Source organism: Amblyomma maculatum, chromosome 1, assembly GCF_055883805.1.
Source record: "Amblyomma maculatum isolate TAMU_Amacu chromosome 1, ASM5588380v1, whole genome shotgun sequence".
NCBI lineage: Eukaryota > Metazoa > Arthropoda > Arachnida > Ixodida > Ixodidae > Amblyomma > Amblyomma maculatum.
The window spans coordinates 413,033,015-413,055,047 of NC_139344.1; the positions used below are offsets into that span (position 1 = coordinate 413,033,015).

The following is a 22,033-nucleotide window of genomic DNA, read 5'->3' on the forward strand; positions in this document are numbered from 1 at the left end:
ATAACTACATCGGAAAAAAAAATAATAATAAATGCTAGGGAATAGAAAAGGAAATGTAGATATGATAAACCAAAATATATAATAGTAAATACTAACGCACGCAGTAAGAGAATAGTAAGATTTATATGTACAGAATAAAACTTCAAAGCATATTAGTCAGGTAGACGTTTTGTTTCTATTAAGAAGTTTTGAATGGCGTTGAAAACATACCTGTGGCTGTACCCAAGCATGGTGGCACCGAACGATAATAAAATTTGGCTGCTCAAATTAAGACCCAGCTGTTGTAACGGCTTCTCTAAGTACCGTTTTCTCATCATGGTAAAACGGCGGCAAAATATCAAGAAATGGTCTATTGTTTCCGGTTCCCCGCAGAATGCGCAGACAGGAGAAAGCGCCAAACCAGACCTGTGCATATAGAAATTTAGGGGCGGAATACGACAGCGTAGCCTTGTTAGAGAGACCTCAGTCTGCCTTGATTGACATGATTTCCTATTCCACGAATACTTGAGGTGCAGGTAGTCATCCGAGGATAAAATAGATCCAGACTGCGTGCTTAATAAGGCACGCCGCCGAAATCTTGCTGCTGTTATGTACGCTGTTGCCGGGAGGATGGGCAATACAGGGCCGTTCAGAGAATCTTTGGCTAGTCTGTCTGCAATCTCATTGGCTGTCACATTGCTGTGTCCTGGTACCCACACTATATGTATGAGCCTCAAATGTGAGGGGAGCAATGAAAGAAAGGTGTTTAAAATTTGCGAATCCATATTCGAAGAAAGCGACAAGCACAAAGAATAAGAGTCTGTAATTACAGCCACTGTTGAGTATGTTGTGTCTAGTTTGCGCAGAGCAAGCACCACCGCCAGCAACTCCGCCTGGAAAATTGGAGTAAAATCCGGAAGACGGACTGAAAAAGCCCAGTCTAAAAGCGGACAGTATATTCCAACGCCGGCTTTTTCATTAAATTGAGAAGCATCCGTTGCTATTGTTATGCTAACTGGAAGACTTTGTAAATGATCTTCTAATAATCCATTTAAAATGTGTGGTGCTAAGTGTTTCGCATTATTTGGGAAAATGTCATCAAAGATAATTTGAACCGACGATGCACTTACTTTTGTTGGAAAGATGTTAGAAAGGACTACGTGCAAAGGTTGTAACAGATTTTGCACTAGAATTACCTGCGGGGTATGAAACCGAGGCCATACGACTCCAAAAAAGGAGTTTGGCTCGCAACAAAAAATTGATATGGAGCGGTGGAATTGTGATTCATATATTTTCAGATACGTCTGGACAGTCAAGAATTGTAATCTAGTTATTAACGGTGGCATTCGGGCTTCAAGGTATAGTACATTATTAGCCACGAATTTGGGGAGCCCAAGGCATAATCTAAGCGCTTCCCGCTCTAAAAGAACAAGCGGACGAATTTTGTAAGCAGGTGAACCAGAAAATAACACAGATCCAAATTCTATAATTGGGCGGACATACATAACATAAATCATTAATAGTGCGTCTCGCCGCATCCCAGACCTTGGACTGCTTAACCTGCGCAACATACCCACAGCACGTGCCCCCTTCGCTGCAACATGTTCAATGTGATCCCTCCATGCCAGATGGTCATCGTAAATCACCCCTAGATATTTCAAAGACTTAACTTGAGGAATCATTTCCTGCTTAAATGTTAGAGCAAGAGTTACCGGATCCTGAATTTGGAAAACAAGGAACGCGCACTTTTTAACATTTAATTTAAATTTTAAGTCATCTAACCAATTTTGAAGGAAGCTTAGGTACGATTGCAGGCGCCTGTTGAGGGATTGAATGTCAGGTGCAGCCGTAAAGAATGCGATGTCATCCGCATAGACATACGTGCGGATCTCCTGATGAGTGGGAATTGAACTCATTAAAATGTTAAAGAGCACGGGCGAGAGAACTGCCCCTTGAGGGACACCTCTGGTTTGTTGATATTTGCTAGAATGAACTCCATTCAATGAACAGTAAAATTGTCTGTTTTGTAGGAATGTAGATATCCAATCAATTAAGTATTGTGGAAAGCATAGCGATTCTAATCTGTGCAATAAAATTCGGGGCTCTACACTATCATAAGCCTTCTCTATATCTAGAGTCACCAATGCAGCATGCATTTTTTTGCGCCGCGCAAGAAGAATTCGACTCTCAAGGTCGGTATGTGCATTCCATATTGAAAATTTTGCTCGAAATCCGATTTGACAGGGACTAAGAATATGTTTTTGTTCGACAAACTCGGTAACACGTTTGAGTACGACCCTTTCAATTAATTTTACCAAGTTTGATGTTAAAGATATTGGTCTGATATTTTCCAAAGAATAGCCACCGCCATTGTGTTTCCGTAAAGGAATCACTTTGGCTAGTTTCCAGTCACCAGGTATCCAAGAATGAATAATTGAATAATTTACCAATTCTAACAAGGAATTTGGAGACACTTCAAAGAGGATTTTTAACATTTTTGACGTTACTCCGTCAGGACCAGGCGCAGCAGTTGGCAACGTCATTATAATCGAAGAAAGCTGAGAAAAAGTAATTTTAGGAACATCCTTAACCGTATATACTGGGCCTACTAACGTAGGTTATTTGGGAAGTGTTGACAAAAAACGCTTTTCTAAACCTTTAGCGATGTTTTCTACTGTTCTAAGAGCTTCTTGAGGAGTCGAAACACATGAGGGTAAATTTTCTGAGACAGGAATCTTTTTCCGCGATTTTAAAAACCTGAAAAGTGCACGTCTGTTATTAGATTGTGAAAGGTAATTGAAATACTCATTATCATAATTATCTTTCGCTTGTGCGACTGTGCGTTTAAATGCAGCTGCAAAAAATTTATAATCATGCCAATTTTTGGGGCACTGGTTGTGAAGGAGCTTCTTCCATGCAGCCTTTCTTCTTCTATAATCGCGCGAACAATCTGCATTCCACCATTTTGGTGATGCATTGCCTTTAGATGTACGTACTAAAAATTCACACTTCTTACGACAGGATGCAATAGCCTGGCATAATGTTTGCGATTTTAACTCTTCCGTAGACTCAACCACAGACTCAAGAGACGAAATCAAAAATGAGTGAAACTGGTTATAATTTACGTATGATCTCAACTGAGATGTCGGCAGAGTTAAGCGGCAGTTAACCTCAAAAACAATAGGTATATGGTCGCTAGAGGTGCCACCATCAATTGTCGACCAATTTAGTATAGAAACACTAGTGTTTGAAAAAGTTAAATCTATCACAGATTGACTGTGAGCACGTACAAAAGTTGGTAAGCCAGAATTCATGCAGTGAAGGTTATTGTCTGAAAGCCAATCCCACAGACGCTTGCCGCAGGGATCCGTCTTGTAACCCCACGATACATGGTGCGAATTAAAATCTCCAGCCAAAATAACCGAATTTTGACAATTAACTAGTAGGTGGTCTAGAGATCTGGTGTCGTGAACACCATGAGGGAAATAAATATTCGCTAATGTAAACGGACTGAACCCTGGAATTTCAAAATCTAGAGCCAATAATTCTGAATCTAAACTAGAATATTGAAAGGAAATCTTAGCCCTATGACAAAATTTTGAAGAAACTAGAATTAGTAACCCACCACCTCTTGACTGTCGATCTTGTCGAAATGATAGATAATTTTGTAAGTGAAAATGTTTTTCAGTTGTAAGCCAAGTTTCTTGTAAAACAATTATTTCTGGATTATGTTTTAAAGAAAGATAAACTAAATCTGTAGTAGCTGAAAGAAGAGATCTACAATTCCACTGAAGAACTTTTAACTTTCCTATGTTTATGTAATCCGGGCAGCAGCAACAGCCTGCCCCAAAATGTTTTCCTTTGGTTTAGATCCTAGCTGTTGCTTTTTTGATTTTGCTTGTGGGCGAGGTGATGACGGGTTGGACAACGGGGATCCACTGCGTTTTAGAATTCGCGTATCTGTCTCATCCATATCTGCATCGTGAGCCTCGTCCGACTTGTTGGAATTAAGCATAGGTAATGCGGAAAGAGACTCATTTTGCGAACAAGACATTGCAGCTAATGAGTGCTGCACTGATAGTGAATGTCCAGGTGCCGTAGAAGAAACCATAGCAGGTTGCACAGTCTGAGTATTATTAGCTGCTAGAACATTGGATATGCATTCTGTGACTATTGTCACAATCCTATCCACCATTTTGGTCATGGTTGCTTCCATAGCAGTTATTATGGTTTTAGACATCGTGGAATCTAATGGAGCTCCTGAACGGGCCGACACACCTGCATACCCATGAGCTCTGTCTTTAATTTCCTGAATTGCCTCACGCCTCGAGCAACGTTTACGGTCAATAATCTCCAGAATTTTCATTTCATGCGCTCTAGAGGGACATTCCAAAGAATTTGCTGAGTGAAGTTCGCCGCAAAGACAACATTTGAGAATTTGATCTGAGCATAAGTGTGTTTTATGTGCTTCACCGCATTTGCAACACCGCAAAGTGGATTTGCAACCGCCTGCAGTATGGCCATAACGCCAACAGTTGTTGCACTGCAGAGGCTTTGATGGTAGGTGATCAACTCTGAATATTAAAGGCCACGCTTTAATCTCCGATGGACAGACTGTGCCTGCAAATGTAGCAATAACCGATTCTGTCGGCACACGAACATTATTTAGCTCCCGGCTACAGCGATAGACCGCAACAACGCCTGCCGCGGAAAGAAGGTCAAGGGTTTCTTGTGGACTTAATGAGGAATCTACACCTCGGACTAAACCTCTTGTGCAAGCCAGGTGTGAAGGGATAAAACTGCTTACCTGATGAGAGGCGAAAGAGGAGCATTTTAGCAGGTCCTTTATGCATGATAGTTCTTGCGAACGGCAAAGAATCCCGCCGCGACCAAATTGGCGCACCTCGGCTATTCCTTCGTAGAAGGAAGTGATTTCCTGCAGGGCAGCTCGAACAGCTCCTGGGTTGTTCATTTTAATGGTGCCCCCATCCTTAGGTACGAGTGCCACAGGGATGTTACGGACACCGGAGCTCTGAAAAGCTTCCAAGGGCAGATCATCGGTCAGGAGGGAAGCCGACCAAGGGGAGCGCCCTTGGCCGGGGGACTGCGTCGACATTACCTTAAATTGACAATGTCACCGCGTGCGTTAGTCAACAGAGAACAAAAGAAGCACAGGAGAAAGACAAAACCGGGACTAGCAACCCAATACTTAGCCGATCGTCAAGGAGCAAAGGGCGTCCGACGCTGGCAGGGATCGCGCAGCACTTCTATCCCGGAGAGCCTCTTTTTGCACTTGCGGTGAAATTGAAATTATTGATCACGTCTTTCTCGCTTGCCGAAGGTTTTCACATCAGAGGAGGGTGCATTTAGAAACTCCAATTGCACGTTTGGGATTTACGTAGTCGGTCCCACTTCTAGTCTCCTTCGGTGCGAGTGCGAAAGGATTTGCGTTGCCTCGAATTTGTCAGTACTTACATAACTCCATCACAGCTACTCACAGATTCCCTTGCTAACTGTACTCCAAGTTTACAAAATTCAAAATTTTTGCATCATATTTTTTTCTCAATTACTTTTGTGATCTTAAATTTTATGTTTTTGATTAGTTGTCAATTACTTTAATACACTAATTTAGTTTGTGTAGGACATTTGGCAGTCCGCACTGCGCTTACCCAGCATCTTTCCTGTCTTCGTAGTTGTCTTCTTTTCCTCGCGTGACAGACTTTCCGTTGCCCAGATAATTCGGTGGGTGGCCAAGGCAATTCTAGTCCTGGAAAGAACAAGGCACCTCCCAAACAAAATAACAATTTTCTCTTACATTATAATAAATGTTTTTTTTTCATCAACCCGGTCGTCTGGTCATACTGTCCTTAATTTTTTTTTTCTATAAGCACGACCTAACTCGCCTCTATGAGTGAGCCCCACTAATTGCTTAATCTGCCGCATGTCCCTATGTCCTGTCCACATTGTGCTCCAGGTAGAGGCTGCATATTTGTAGTAACAATTGTCATAAGGGATACCTTGTTGCAGAACAAGTCCCGTCTGGCATCGCTTCTTCAATGTGACTAATCATCGCCATGTTTTCAATAGGCAGATCCCACCGGTCGGTTTCAAGATGCCCCCGCGATCGCGGTGCATGCTGGTGCACTTAGCCATCCGGCCTCCGGCCGCCTGAAGTGCCTACGCGACGCTTTTGCCAATGATTTTACCCTGTGTCTAGACCAGAGTGGATTGGGAAAATCACCTGGTAAGTTCATGGATGGTACAACCCCACAAGAGTCCAATGACAGGTTTTTTGAACGGAGAGAGGTTATACTGCTCCTTCAGTCGAAAAGGCAACGGCGTCGTGTTAGTGGTATAAGCTGCCGACACCCCGTTTGGAAATTATCAGGGGCTGCGTAAAACTTGACATGGTAGTAATTTGAGGTTCTAGTGACTGATTAAGGACAGGTGTGTGGTAGGCGTTACCTATTCTATGAAAAGGTTGTTGATTAATGAAAGATTATTTATTCAGAGAATAAAAACTGCCTAAAGATGGTTCAAAGGTGTCGAAACGCTTGTAATAAAAAGTGACTAGTGATGTTAATTAAGAAAAGATCAAGTAATTGATCGGTATATATTTTAAACATTTTGAAGAAAAGAAACTTGGAAAAAGGTATTGAAAGGTGTCAAAATGCTCAGACTCAGAAGGCACTGCTTGGTAATGCTATAAAAGAATATTTAGAGTGTGTAATTGATCAATTGCTTACATAGAATAATTGAAAAAGTAAAAATGGGACAAAAGGGGGCTTGATGTGTTTCAAAATGCTCATAATAGAAAAGAAATGAAAGGACAATTCTTGATGATGAAAAACTAACCCATAAAGCACAAGGCAATGGCCCAATTTTGGAAACATATCGGTAAACATGTGGCCCAGGATGTCATTGCATGTGTATTTTATCTTTTTGTGAAATTCTTGGCTTGTAATGATGTAATTATTGAATAGAGAATGTGAAGTAGTTATCAGTTAAATATTTGGTCAATTGAGTTTGTTTCTCTTACTTGGGCTTGGTGTTGCAGCACGTTTACAATCAACGCCTTGTACAGCCTAGCTAGCCTAGACCGCCAATGGACGGACCACATAATCATAAACTCCGCCGAACCGCCAAAATGTTTGTGTGAAGAAGGGTAGAATTTCTTCGAGCTGTAAGAAAATGAATAGATATATAATATTTTTTTCAGTCTGTGACGCCATAGTTTATCAAAGAGGCTGCATCTGAATTACTACTTTAGTCATTGTTTTATCGTTTGTTATCTCTGGGTAGCCTTTTTATTGTATCGTGAACGAACTGGCCATAGCACACCGCCGGACATATAAGCGAGTGTTTGAAGCTTTTTTGAAGAAACAGTTATCTTAGCTGCATATTTTTCGCCGAAAATTAGTTGCAGCACGTGGTTATATATTTAAAAATAAGACAATGAGGAATGAAAGAAAATGTGCGAGAAGCGGCCTCAAGCACGACATCCGCGGCTGGCAGTAAGAATTAACGAAAGGATAGTAAGACGAAATAAAGTGGAGGAGTGATAGGGAGTGGAGAAGGTATAGGTTGGTTAAAATTAACAATAACAAGGTCTGTACACAAGCGCGACCACCGCCTGCAATTTTATTGCACCGCTGATCATTGTGAGTAGAAAACAAGAGGGCGGGTTTTCCGCCGCCGCCATCAAGATTCCAGCACAGGCAGCGGGGATGGGGAAAAGAAGCCGCCACGTACGCTTTGCCTCTAACGAAACAATCCCATCTCTTCCCCCATCTTTCTTTCCGGTCTCCATGTCCGTAAGAGTTCTAGCTTTCACTGTGTGAGGCGGAGCCTGTTTCCACTCTCGCCCAACTGTGCCCTGCTCCGGGGTTGTTCGCCGTCCTATGTCGAAAATTAATGTTGTACTCTATATGCCCGTTGGTTTTTATTTGGCACAAATAAAGCATGACACAAAAAGCTGGAAAACGTTTTAATAACAAACTCTTGTTACGAATTTTCTTTCTTGACGTGATGCGCAAAACAGCGCTGAACATGTGGTAAGAATTTCATCAGTCTTCTTTGGTTATATTAATCGTCGAAACCTTGACCACACTTACTATGTAGTCCACCATCTGTTGCGCACGTTGATGATCTACCGTTTGTTTACGAGAAAAATAACAAGTGCTTTATATTTCAACACCGCAAATCGAGCATATTTCGCTGCAACCGGCACCGATGCATCAAAATATTGCAAACTTGTTGGAACCTCTTCGTTCTTCCAGCTTGAGTCGCTGCAACAATCGGAATACTTTTTTTTACAACGTAGCGGCAGAAATGGCGAGCGTGTTCACTTGCAAGTGAAATAGAATTGAGGAAGTGTTTAATGCTTTCACGTCGTTCCTTTTTTACATGCCAAATGTTTGGCGCACATAAATTTCTTCAGAGGCGCAATATTTGGTTCTCGATAATTCTGCCGATGTTTTCTTACAGCCTTCTCCCATTTATACTGTCCCATTGTGTAGGATGCGGAGGAACAGTAATATACTATTTACTGGATTCAAGCTATCGAAAAGAAAACTCCTCTCCAATTCATGCGTTCAGCATATCTAGAAACCTGTGCTGGAGTATTTGCATGGAATTGATAAAAAATTGTTCAAGGCTACAAAATGTCATGCCTATGCGTGGTAAAAAACTGTCATAATGTAGAGAGGCGTAAATATGAGATTTGATTTTGAGTATGTTAATTTGAGCCTGTCACACGGCTCATTGGGTTTTGAAAGCAGAGTGATTAGGTCCAATAAAAAAGTATATCGTTTTTAACTGCCATAACTTTGAATTCCAAAACTACCAAGAAGTGTTCGCATTTTAAGCGTTTCACATGTATTGTTGCCATATGTTTTTCTGACCGTTTTTCATTCCTAGAATTTCAACTGCAAATGGTTGCAAACAGTAGGTTCGTTACAAAATGAGGGCGGCAGGAACGTGCCTTTCGCTAATCTAGTATACCCTCTGCAGCGAGGCTCAACGCAGTTTCTCATAAGGTGATCTCGGTCATCCTTTAAAGTTTATATTTTGCTACTGTACGATGCCTGCAGTACAAGATTATGCGCAATGACACTTATACCTATGCTGTCTATTTTAGCTTTCTATGCTTGTCTATTTAAACAATCAACCTGATTTCTACTTCGTGCAGTAAGGCCCGCGAATAATTTTATTTTAATGCTTTTTTTTTACTGATACCATGCGTGTAAGCAGATATGGTGGTTTTCTATTCCCAGAATTTTATCCGCTAATGGTTGACTGGCTTTCATCGAAAGGGCAGCAGGAACATGCCATTTGCTGAGCTAATGCACCGGCCCTCTTCCCCAGCCAGACCCAACGCAGTTTCTTACTAGGTGATCTTTGTTATCAGTTACAATTCAAATTTGAATACTGTATGATGCCTGCGGTACAGGATTATGCGGAATTATATACCTATGATCTCTATTTTTGCTTTCTATGCTTATCGTTTTAAACAATCAACATGATTTTTACTTAGTGAAGTAATGCCTGCGTTTTGACTTTGTATCTGTTTTTTGTTTTTTTTTCAGATGCGTGCGTGAAAGCACAAATGCCAGGTTTTGATTCCCAACATTTCACCCGCAAATAGGTGACGGATTGGTTACATCGAGAGGGCGGCAGGAACAGTCGAGGATGTCAGTGCCCCTCTCCAGCCAGACACTATTCCCATCCCAGCACAACCTCTGAACACCTAGATACATCATAGCAGCGTAGCCCTAGCTACTCGCAAACCCAAGCTACCTCGAAATAACAGTTCCTCTGTTCATTTCATACATATTCAAGACTTTCTTATTTGTATTAGGCTACTTTAAAACGCAACCAGCTGAATAAGCAGCACAAGATGGGTATATCCTTTAAATGATTATACACTGAATACTGATAGGCTGTCTCCTCCGGATGGAATAGCCAGTAGCTGAACACTTCATTCCCTTGATTATTCTGCCACCAGGCACTGAAGCAATGCATCTAAGAGTCAAATAAATATTTATTGAATCCTTTTGCCGCTTTAATATGAGTACACTATAGTAGTTTACAAGCAAAAAAGTTAATATAACCGTTTGACACAGAAATGTTTTTGTTGCATTGCTTTTTACAGTTTAAAACAGGGAAATCAAGTCGCATAACCATACAGAATAACCTGATGCAAATCTCGACGATGCCTATCAAAGGCGCAGGTTTACAATGAAGCCTGAATGGAAAAGCCTCTGATAGGACCATGCACGGAAAGCCACTGGTTCGCTAACCTGAAATATGCCATTGGACTAGCGCCATTGTCCTACATGGGCTATCAAAGAAAAAGGCAACACTAGAGCCATACTCGCAGTATCAAACTGGTTTTACGATGGACCAATATTGTCGCGAACGATATGCAACAATGAGGAATGCAGTAACTTCGAGATCCGATGTGTTCCCAATATTGGTACATCTGTTTTTCTCCATAAGGCAATCGTCCCTCTAATGATAGTGTGCTGCTTGGGAATAAACTTTGCATAATTGATCAGCTAATGATTTTAAATAATGCAAAAAAGAACATTTGGAATAAAAGTTTTGAAAGGTGTCGGAATGCAAGAAATCAAAAGGCAATGTTTGATGATGTTCGTGAAAAAGTTTTAGAGTGTGTGATCGATCAAATAATTATCTGAATGCATTAAAAGATGAAAATGCATTTAAATGTTTCAAACTGCTCAAAATTCCAAGCGTGTTTGCTAATACGTATCGGTGTGTGAAAAGCATGAACAAGAAATACAAAATAAATAAGTGAAAAAAAACACATCCAGGTGTGTGAAACGCTATTGGGCTTACACGCAGCGACGGAACGTAAGTGCGGCCTGATAATAAAAAAGCTGGTTGGTTAGTGTGGTTTAACTTCCCAAAGCGACTCAGGATATGACAGACACCGTAGTGGATGATTCCGAAAATTTAGACCACCTGAGGTTCATTAACGTGCACTGACATTGCACAGCATCGGGGCGCCTTGCTTTTCGCCTCCACCGAAAAGCGGCTGCCGAGGCTGGGATTCGATCCCGCGTCCTTGGGAGCAGTAGTCGAGCGCCGTAGAATGCTTCGACAGGTGTCTTTTCGATGGCGCACATCGTTCCCATTTATTACCATCATCATAGCATTTTTATCTAATAAAATGATGCTAGAGTCGACTATGATTGCGTCGTGAACGACTCTACTGCCCCTATTTTACAAGCTGGATAATCGCATGTGAAAATGAACGCCCACATAACATTGTGCACTCCGCGCATTTTTCACATTTTTTTCTCGATATTACATCGATACGTTAATAATTTGTATCGACATATCGTGTTTCACGAGACTATTCGCAATAGCTAAGCCAGGCCTTGCTCTTCAAGGTCACATAAACTTTCTCGAATCAACGTCGGAGTTAGGGTATTTCTGAAATATCACTCGTTTTGCAATGAACTGTAAATACAATATAGACGTAACCTATTGTAACGACTAATGAGTAGATAACCAACTGCGAAGGTCTGTTCTCAAATACTGGTGTGTGCGAAATCTATGCAAGTACTATTACGACACGAACGAATAGGCGCCGCAATAATAAAAACTTTCGCCAACCTAATTATATCCCTGAACTCCTTCATTATGTCTACTTAACGGTACATGCACCACAAAGCACTCGGACTGTAAGAGCAAACTAAAAAAAAATATTTTTCGCCGAAGTATATTCCCACGTGGTTCAAATGATACGATACTCACAGAGCATAAGTTGTTAACCACAAAAATAAAAAAATAGGGGACAGTTATAAACTCCGCAATAAGGGTACGACACGTAAGTGTTTCCCACGCAAGGCAAATGTTCTTCAGCTTTCAGCTGGTTCTAATTTTCATTTTTCTAATCACTTTTATTGTTGTTATCTCATTTTTATTTTTATTCACCGATACTATAGCATCGGCCAACAGGCCTGCCATTGTGTGCAGTTTCACACCAAAGGCATCTATTATTTTCTTCGAATATTTAATTGATCAATTATCATGATTTCTTGATTGGAATCTCCAAGCATTGGAATTTATTCCTGGGCATTTTTACACCTTTTATATTCACTCTTCTAATGTTATTCTTCAATCCGTAATTATTCACACTGTAAATTTTATTGATTAGTATCAAGCGTTGTTATTTCATTCTGAGAATTCTGACACCTTGCAATCATCTTTTCTAATTATATTTTTCTAATTTTTCGCTTAATGATTGTATCAAGTACACGCTATATCGTCCCTAATAAGTATCATCAAGAATTAGCTGTCTATTGTAAGCATTTAGAAAGACTTGAAGCCCTCCTTCTAATTGTTTTCAATTTTCGTTCGTTTATTTGATCAACTAATCAATTAAATATAAGGATCTCTTGAGCTCGTCGACTGCGCTGACGGCTTTTCGACCGGACGAGTGGTAGAAGCCATTGCTTAAAAGAACAGAGGGACTCATACGACGTTTGTTTTCCATGTAACAGCGAGCGAAATATTTTCAAATAATGACATCATGTTTTTCACGACGGTGAATTACGAAAAATGTGCGGTGAGTTCGTGTAGAGTAGAGAATGCAGTTGTGCATTTGCATGTACGTCCCCTGACCAGCCAACTATAACTAACGTGGCAGCGCTGCAACTTCCGAAAAACCGGCGCATGGGCAGATCGGTCCGTGGGATTGGTCTATTCTTCACCAGAAAGGTACGGTGTGACTGCGACGTCGTGAAACTTGTATGTAATAGCAGAGTCCTTCAAGGACTTTGGTATGACTCACACTGCTCCCGTTTCCGGGTATTATTGAATCCCCCCTGAAGAAATGTTAGTTTGACTGAGTCGAGTGAGTGCTCTTTCTGGTTTATATATTTTGAGAAAGGAAGGTTGGGCAGAGAGCGGATATGAGAACGGTGATTATTAAACCGCATTCGTAGAGGGGTAGCCGTCTGGCCAATGTACTGCATGTGGCATGCACAGCATTCTAGGAGATATATAGCGTTCGAGGCATCGCAATCAAAATTACCATCTATTCTGCACTTAAAACTTGAAGCTGTATTTGTTTCACAGCTTGATGTCTCATGTGCTTGCACACCTGGCCGGCACCCCATTCGCGGGCTGTTACTTATTTTTGAGTTGACTAGAACGTTGCGGATGTTTTTTGGTCGTCTGTAGACAACCTGGAGGAGTCATGAAAATATTGAAGGGACGGTCGCTCGGTTCTAGAATGTTGAAATGTTTGTTTAGGATTTTCTTCAATTTGGGGGGGGGGGGGGGGGGGGGTTACCCCTCGTGAATGTGAGTACCAGTCTTGTTCGACGGTCTATTTTTCCTTTCGTCGACGTCCCTTCAATAGTTCCTCTCGGTTGAGTTCAGAAGCCTTTTTTATGGCGTCGTCAACAATATCTGGCGGGTATCGTTGTTTAGTGAGGACTTCCCGCATACGTTTAACGTTTCGTGCGAAATGCTGATCTTGAGAACAGATTCACAGATTCTTTTGAATCGATGAGCCTGAGAATATGGGATGCTTGTTTTTGAGGAATGAGGATTACAGCTTTGAAAATGTAAGTATTGTTGTCGGTCCGTGGGTTTTCTGTATACGCTGGTGGTAAGCGAACTTTCATGGACCGATATTTCGACGTCCAGAAAGTAATTTTGTGTGAGGAATATGTGCGCGTGAAGGGTATGCTAGGATGGAGGAGATTGAAGTTTTGAAATAAATGCAGGAGTGGTTGTTCTGTGTCAGCCCAAATTAAGAAAATAGCATCCAAATAGCGTTTTTATAGGGTGGGCGTAATAGGGGAAGTAAGTAAAAATTCAGATTCAATGCTATGCATGAAGATCTTAGCATAAGTAGGGGCCATTTGTGTACCTACCCATGGCGGTGCTGTTAATTTGTGAGTAGTGTTCATTGTCAAAATCAAAGTTCTATTCTAGTACTAGTTTCGTCAAAACCTCTAAGACTTCTGGAGTGGAGGATCCTTCCTTCCTATTCTGTTAATAGGCCTCAATCAGAACTTTGATTCCCTCGGAATGAGGGATATTTGTATATAGGGAGACTACATCTAGGGTTACAAGAAAGGCCCCCTGAGGAGGATTTAGACCTGCTATTTCGCGAAGGAAATGGTTTGTGTCACGTACATGGGAGGGGTGTGTTTCATTCAGGCATGTGTCCATTTAATGTGTCAATGTGCCAATGCCGGATACTATAGGGCGGCTAGGGTTACCCCTTTTATGAATTTTCGGAAACATGTAGAATCATCCTGGGGATGGGTGTGAGGCGGTCAGGGTTTTGCATAATCGCAGGGAGACGTGCCCACCTTCTGCGAGCCCATTTAGAGTCCCTGCAATGAAATTTTGATGCTTGTAGGTGTTTCTAGAATTTAGTATTGGAGAGTTGTCTAATGCCTTCCTCAATATACTTGTCCTTGTACGTGACCACTATGCCGCCTCCTTTATCTGCCGGTTTGATGACTACACCTTTGCATCTACTGAACGCCTTTAATGCGGCACGTTCCGTTTTGGAAAGGTTCTGCTTCCCTGGTCTGTGCTTCTTATAACCCCTGATTACGTCAGTCTGGACGGCACTAATGTACATGTCCAAATGTTTGTCTCTCCCCGTGTTCGTAGTCCAGTGGTAGTTTTCACGGTCGAAATCTCTGCTCGTGCAAAGTTGTCAAGGTCCTTCAATACCGAAAATTTGTTAGATTTTTCAGTAGTAGGGCAAAATGTGAGTCCTCGTGAGATTACAGATCGTTCCCCTGCCATAAGGGGAGCGGATGAAAGGTTTATAATACTGTCCTCGGGATCAAAGCCTGAGCCTACATGGTAATCGTGCGTAAATGCTTCTTTTTTTTTTTCGGTATTACAGAAGGAGGTCCCGAAGTATAAACTGTCCGGGGGACCTCTTTGCTTCCGGTACTGTTAGGTTTGTGATCATAATGTGGGGAACACCGTCACGGGCAAATTTTTTTCGTTTGATTTCGGCTATCTCGGTCTCTCTTTTTTCCTCAAATAGCATGAGTTCTGTGGCCTGAAGCGTGGATAGGGCGATTTTTCTACGAGCATGACTCTCCTCTGTTCGCAGGGATACCAACACCCTCTCACAATGAGAAATGGCGACTTTAAGGCGATCTAAAAATGCAGATTTCAATATATGGTTCCAGTTCTCTTTGTCCACGTCACACAGGTTATTAATTGAGGGTGGCAGTGATACCTGCAAACCCTATGGTGTGATTTTGGAATGGAGATAAGTCTCAAGGCTACGGATATGAAATTCAGGTCTAAATAGTTTATCTACAATTTTCCTTAACTTTAAAAAATTTGAATTTTCTGAGGAAGGCTGTTGGCTCCAAACAAATCAACCAGAAAGAGCACTCATTCGACTCAGTCAAACTAACAGCTCGTCAGGGGGGATTCAATATTACCCGGGAACGGGAGCAGCATGAGTTATACTTTATAAGTTGAGGACGATTATTATTGGGATAAACTAAAACATTGGATCAATGTCTTCTATATGAGCCCTGCAAGTTGAATGCTAACCGACCATGGAACAGCGCATGTATCAATCGTTGTCCCTTAACAGTTTCCCTCGTCTCCTTCCGGTTCTGTTTTCTTTCTTCCTTTTTTTTCCTCGCTTTTTTGAAGTCCTGCATAGGCCACTCCTCGCAAATACCTCTTTCACGCTTGGCGCTCACATCTTTAGCGAAAACCGCAAAGAATTTCACCATTCTACCAACCCCCACTCTTCTTTCTCTAAGCAGGCTCAGTCCTCACTCGCCACTAACAAGTGCTTCTAACCAGCAATGTCCCCCGCCCCCCATTTTTTTTTCAAGTTGGGCCAGCGGGCACGGACAAGGAAGAGGAGGATAACAGACAAAGGGAAAAATATCTCCAAGTCAGCGCGCTCATCATTCATAGTGGGGCACTTCTCCCAAAAACCTCCTTCACTCTTGGCGCTCACATCTTTTAAAGAGAACCACAAATTATTTCACCATTCTGCAGCACAGCAACCACCCCCCTCCCTCCCTTTTTTTTTCTCCGAGGTTGTTCCACCACCGCCTGCATTGTATACAGCTGACTACCGGCCGGCGCCTTGGGCCTTACTACAATGGCCACCAATGGCAGACTACGTTATTTATTGGCATGCAGCCTCACTCAACGGCTACCCTATATCTTCCACCCAATCATACCTACTTACTCCTATACAACGTACATCCAGCCACATTCACCGGTTATACAATACTTGCAACCAAGCTTACTCACTGGCTTTTAGGAACTGCTATCCAGCTTTGATCATCGGCTGCACAGCATAGCCCACCCAAGATTGCCCACTGACTTTGCATCATTCGTATCCAGGCAATCCCGTTATTGTTGTTGTTGTTTTTTTGTGGCTATTTTTTATTTTTGGTGTTATGGCTCAGAGGCAGCTAAGGTCATCATGCGCTAATCATAGGGTTGATTTCGCTTTTGGGCAGTTATTTTACATGCTATCCAGCTAGACTCATCGGCTGCCCAACATAGCCCACCCAACTTTGTCCACTGGCTTTGAATGATAGCATCCACGTAATCCCATTATTGTTGAATGTTTTTTCTGGGCTATTTTTTATTTGATGGGTCTTACGGCGCAGAGGCAGCTAAGGCCATCATGCGGCAAACACAGGGGTGAGTTTGTTGTGTGCAGGTATTTTAGATGGACCTAATATTACATACACAGCACCCTGAAAGTATACATGCACACAAAAAAGCCAAATTGTTCGATTCATAAATATTTATTACGTTCGCAGGATAAACAAAAAAATACAGGCAGAATTCTTTCAGACTTTCAGGACTTCACCTCCGGTTGGGTCCATTGACAAGGTGACGGCAGATCCCAGGTTGTGGAAAGACCGCTAATTAATGGCAACTTCAGGTGTCTGCCAGGCTAGCATCTCTAGAATGCGCCTTTTGCTCTCGGTTATATGACAGCAGCTTTCAGCAGCCCTTGCCGATGTATGTTCGAGCAGCTTGCGTGTCACCATCTTTCCTTTCGTACAAAACATCTGCAAGCGAAGACAAAAATAACAGACAATAATATGCAGAATTGTTTTTTTAGTACAAGTTGGCCAAACTGTTCATGAGCAGTAAATGTGACTACTGCAAAAGATTTGTGTCTCCAAGACAGTGCGCTGTAATTGGAAATCATGACAGGCATATATTTTCTGTTTGGTACAATACAGTTGAAACAAAAGCTTTTCTTACTTTCGGCGTGCTTAAAGCGCAGATAACCCCACACTGCTATTCTTATCAGGTGCCAATGACTGACAAAATGATTAATTTCCAGTAATTACTTGTCACCCTACCAAAAATAGCTATCTTAGTGGTCGTCCAGGACAGCCTTGCATACAGCATCAACCAAAGCAGCCGAAGACGATATTGGCACGCAAAGGCCCGTCCTAGTGATTCTGAATTATTACTACTGCAGGGAAGTGTAGAAACGTGGCAGGCAAATAAAGCAACAAATGCTCCACAAAATCTACTCCGTTACAAATATATATCTTTAAATAAAGGGTCAGTGGTACTCACACTGAGTTGCAGACTGTTCTAAGATACGCGAGACAGGACAATGCATGTCGTGGTTCTAGAGTTCATTCTCCGAGTGCGAGCGGAGCTGCAGCAGACAAGCCGCGAGGCGCGCATCTGCGCTGCTAGATGGAAGAGCGAAGAGGGAGCGTGCCGGCGCCAGTCGTGCGAGCGCGGCAGCGCTGTCTGTATGGTTTCTCATGGCACCGCAAGTTCGAACTCCAGCGATGTTCATTGCACGCTGCTGAGGCGTGGCAACGAAGAAGGCGTACGCTGCCACGGCGGATGCTGGCGCCGCTGCGTCGCAAATAGCCGCCCGTCTAACACTGCAAGAATGAACGTACGTGTTTTTTATCTGTTAGAGCTAACGAACGGAATTTCTAGATTGAAATATCCTCGGTCTGGCCCCAATATGTTTTGATAATATTCCGAAAAGCATGAAGAATCTTCTCAGCATACTGCCTGGGAACAAGCCTTCCTACCAGTCCCAGCCCCTTAGACCTAGGAGCAGGCGCACCTCTCCTTCTCTATAACAATTCTCCGCCGACACAAGCTGAAACGAAGAGGCGTCCGTGTGCTGTGCGATGTCAGCGCACGTTAAAGATCTCCAGGTGGTCGAAATTACTCCGTAGCCCTCCACAACGGCTCCTTTCTCTCTTTCCACTTTCACTCCCACCTTCCTCCCTTCCCTTACGGCGCGGTTGCGGTGTCCACAGAAAACAAGTGAGACAGTTACCGCGCCTTTCCCTTCCTATAAATAAATCAGTTGTTTTGTAGTTTTGTTGAGCTTGTTGTTGTTTGTGTGGCTGTAGGAAGAAGGAAAAGAAAATGCACGGGCCTGCTGCTAGCTCTGTAGCTGAGCCACCTTCGCAGTCTCGTGCAGACAGAAGATTGAATGATTTATAAAAAGGGAAAGGCGCGGTAACTGTCTAACTTGTTTCCTGTGGACACCTCAACCACACCGTAAGGGAAGGGAGGAAGGTGGGAGTGAAAGTGGAAAGAGAAAAAGAGGAACCGTAGTGGACGGTTACAGAGTGCCTGGGGATCTTTAACCTGCGCTGACATCGAACATTTAAAGACCCCCAGGTGGTCGAAATTACGAGAAAATAGAGAAGAAAGAAAAGGAAGAGGGAGACAAAGACGCGCGCCGCAACAACAGCCATCGTCCTCCACCGAAGCGGTGGCGGGTGCAATTATGGCCTACCACAGAACAAAATTCGGTGGCAGGCAAGCCCTCGCCGCAAGCGACGGAGACCTACCCCTCCCACCCTCAACAGGGGAGTCTACTTGTGTAGACTTCCCTGTTGAGGCTGGGACAGGTAGGTTTCCCGCCGGAGTGGTGCAGTGGTAAGACGCCCGACTACTGTGTCGGAGTACCCTGGTTCGAAACCGACCACGGCGGCTGCATTTCGATGGAGGTGAAACGAAGAGGCGTACGTGTGCTGTGCGATGTCAGGGCACGTTAAAGATCCCCAGGTGGTCGAAATTTCTCCGTAGCTCTCCACTACGGCTCCTCTTTCTCTCTATACCCTTGCACTCCTACCTTCCACAATTCCCTTAAGGCGTGGTTCAGGTGTCCACAGAAACAATTAGTCTGACAGTTCTGCGCCATTTCTTTCCTATGAACCAATTATACAATTATATTATTATGTTGTTGCGACGGTACTGCATGTACCACGTTGTAAAGGAAGGGAGATTTATTTATAGGAAGGGAAAAGCGCGGTAACTGTCTCACTTGTTTTTCTGTGGACACCGCAACCACGCCGTAAGGGAAGCGTTGACGTGCCGGCTAGTTGGTAATACATTTTGGAATAACAGCGCTGTGTTTGTGTCCTTCTATCTTCGTCCTCGTCCTTCGCGCTGTTATTCTAAAACGTAAGGGAAGGGAGGAAGATGGGAGTGAAAGTGGAAAGAGAGAAAGAGGTGCCGTAGTGGAGGGCTACGGAGTAATTTCGACCACCTGGGGATCTTTAACGTGCGCTGACATCGCACAGCACACGGACGCCTCTTCGTTTCGCCTCCATCGAAACGCAGCCGCCGAGGTCGGGTTCAAACCCGGGTACTCCGGCACAGTAGTCGGGCGTCTTACCACTGCACCACCCCGGCGGGGCAAAAGGAAGGGAGAGAGGTGGGAGTGAAAGAAGAACAGGGAAATGGAGGTGCCGCCGTAGTGGAGGGCACGAGCCAAAACGGAGGAAAGCCGCCGTCAACCTAACCTGCCAAACGTACCCTGCAGTTTGTCGTTAGGTGCGTTCGCACCGTGTTGGCTTGCGTTTTGTCTGGTCTACATGGCTCTGTCGACAAGAATACTCATAATCGTGGCTGATTAGTGCTACTGCAATAAAAATATAAAATTCCGCCATAACTATCACGCTGTATAACGCTTTGCTGAAGATTGTATTCAGATGCACTTTAGAAAAATCGTGTGCAAAAATTTAGAAGTGTTAATTTTTAACATAACCGAGAAATGGAGCAACAAATTGGGGATTGGATTGAATACCACTGCACCGCGGAACAAATCAGGATAGAGAAGAAGTTCTACCGCCACTTTCATTCTGCCATTAAATTACAAGAAGTAGCGAATTTATTATGTTTTAAGCTATCATAAACTCGTCCAACAAAAAAAAATGACTTTAAATGCATTGAGAAGGATTTGGATATTTTATCAGATAAAATATAACTAAATTCAGTATATAATAAATCTAATCTTTGACGCCTACACTTCAAGAGGAAATCATACGCATTGTATAAAATAGAAACTGTGAAAGAAAGCCAGGCCGAGACGGCAAAGTCGAGACAGCAAGGCAATGTGGTGGTGGTGGTGGTGGTGGTAGTGGTTATTTATTGTTTTACAAAAGGAAAGCAATGATGTTTACCAGCCCCTGTACCTGCTTCAGCTTCCAAGATTTTGGAATAATGTTAATCGCATTACGTTCGTACTGCATTCCATATTTTTTTCGATAATACAAAAGTACGGCTTAAATATTTCATACACCGTCTGAAAGCGTTGCAGGTGCCGCCGCCAGCTCGTGGAACGCGTAGAAGAAGAAGACGCTTTGGCAGTTAGCTGCAACGCTAATTCACTCTCACGATTTCCCCTCGACTTCTTGCAGGAAGCCCCGAACTGTTCATGTATTCTGTGGAGCTGTCAAGTTCTCCAATCGTCTCGAGTGGGCAGTCACCGGCGACGAGATGGCAGCGGGGCCAACGAGAAATGAACCAGACGAAGCAGCGGGCAATGCGATCGCCCGATCCAGCAGATGGTTGGCCGCAGGAATTGTCGCCCCCAGAGGACGAATCGCACGCGGGCAGCTGTCTTCGCTACGGCTCGTTCGTGGTTGGCTTGGCCCTGGCCACATCGGCGGTGCTCTTCGTTCCGGTCGCTGTGCTCCATCAGCGCAATTACTGCCAGGGCGCCTGCTTTTCGCTAGACGAAGACCTGCGGCGCTCTATGAATTTGAGCGTGCACCCGTGCGACGACTTTTACGGGTAGGCTTTCTGTAATTCATTTTCAGCCCTCCCATTCGCTCAATTGGAAGCGATAAGGCTTAAGACCCTTTTTCCAGAATATGCGGTGTTGGTGTTAAAAAAAATTCAGGGATGCCACAATTAGGGGGTTAATCTACACAACCGCAAGATACATGTGCCCGAAAGCGAATTTAAAGTAAGCCATGAGCGGGAGAGAGAGGCATTTTTAATAATCTGGGAAACATTTCACTGCTATTCAGCCTGGCATGGTATTCGAAGAATCCGGGAAAGTGGGGCTCCCCAGCTAAAGGCCCGAGAAATAGCCGGCCGTTGTGTATTGCATTCTTTGTTGCATATACCTTGAACATTGAGTCTACGTAGTAAATCAAGCTATACATATGGGTTGCCATCACATCATGGCAAATATGTATCCGAGAGGAGGTAGAAAAATGGGGTATCGATTACACAAAACAAAATGAATAAGGTTTAATGGAGTGCTTAAGCAAAATAGGTAACATATCAGCAAAATTAATTGGTGTTCACGAAAGAATACAAGTCGTCCTCTTGAAACATTTAGTGGTTTGTGTCTCTAACTCAAGTTTTCTTGAGTTTGTTTTGCGATAAAAAATATTTTTTTTAGAGAAAGATATTGTTTAGTATAACCTTTGTGGGCGGGCTGACAACGTTCTGAAAATCCTGTAATTGCTCTCGGTGGAGTGTATTCTTTGGATAACTGAATGCGTTCATCACATTCTAAGGTGTTCTGCAGTGAGCGGAGAATCTCCTTCTAAATATTAATCGTAGAAAAGGACGTTGGCCTCTGCCGCGGTTGAGGAGTGATAAAAGTTTTACGAAGTGTACGTGAGATATCTTGCGTGCTGTAAATGCGAATTCCTAGGATGAATTCCCGGTACTTTGATGTGGGCTAATCGGTAGATGAAGGGCTGAATTAGGATGGAAAGCTAGAATATGGAAGTGTCAGGCG

The 22,033-nt window shown here is 43.1% G+C and overlaps 1 protein-coding gene across 1 annotated transcript in view; it reads left to right on the forward strand.

The window, feature by feature from the left end:
* Window positions 1-22,033, forward strand: part of LOC146208960 (phosphate-regulating neutral endopeptidase PHEX-like) — a 44,304-nt gene that overhangs the window by 14,593 nt on the left and 7,678 nt on the right. The window contains exon 2 of the mRNA XM_084579591.1: window positions 20,694-21,069. Coding sequence (XP_084435717.1) covers window positions 20,694-21,069 — 376 coding nt within the window. The remainder of the gene's footprint in view (window positions 1-20,693; window positions 21,070-22,033) is intronic.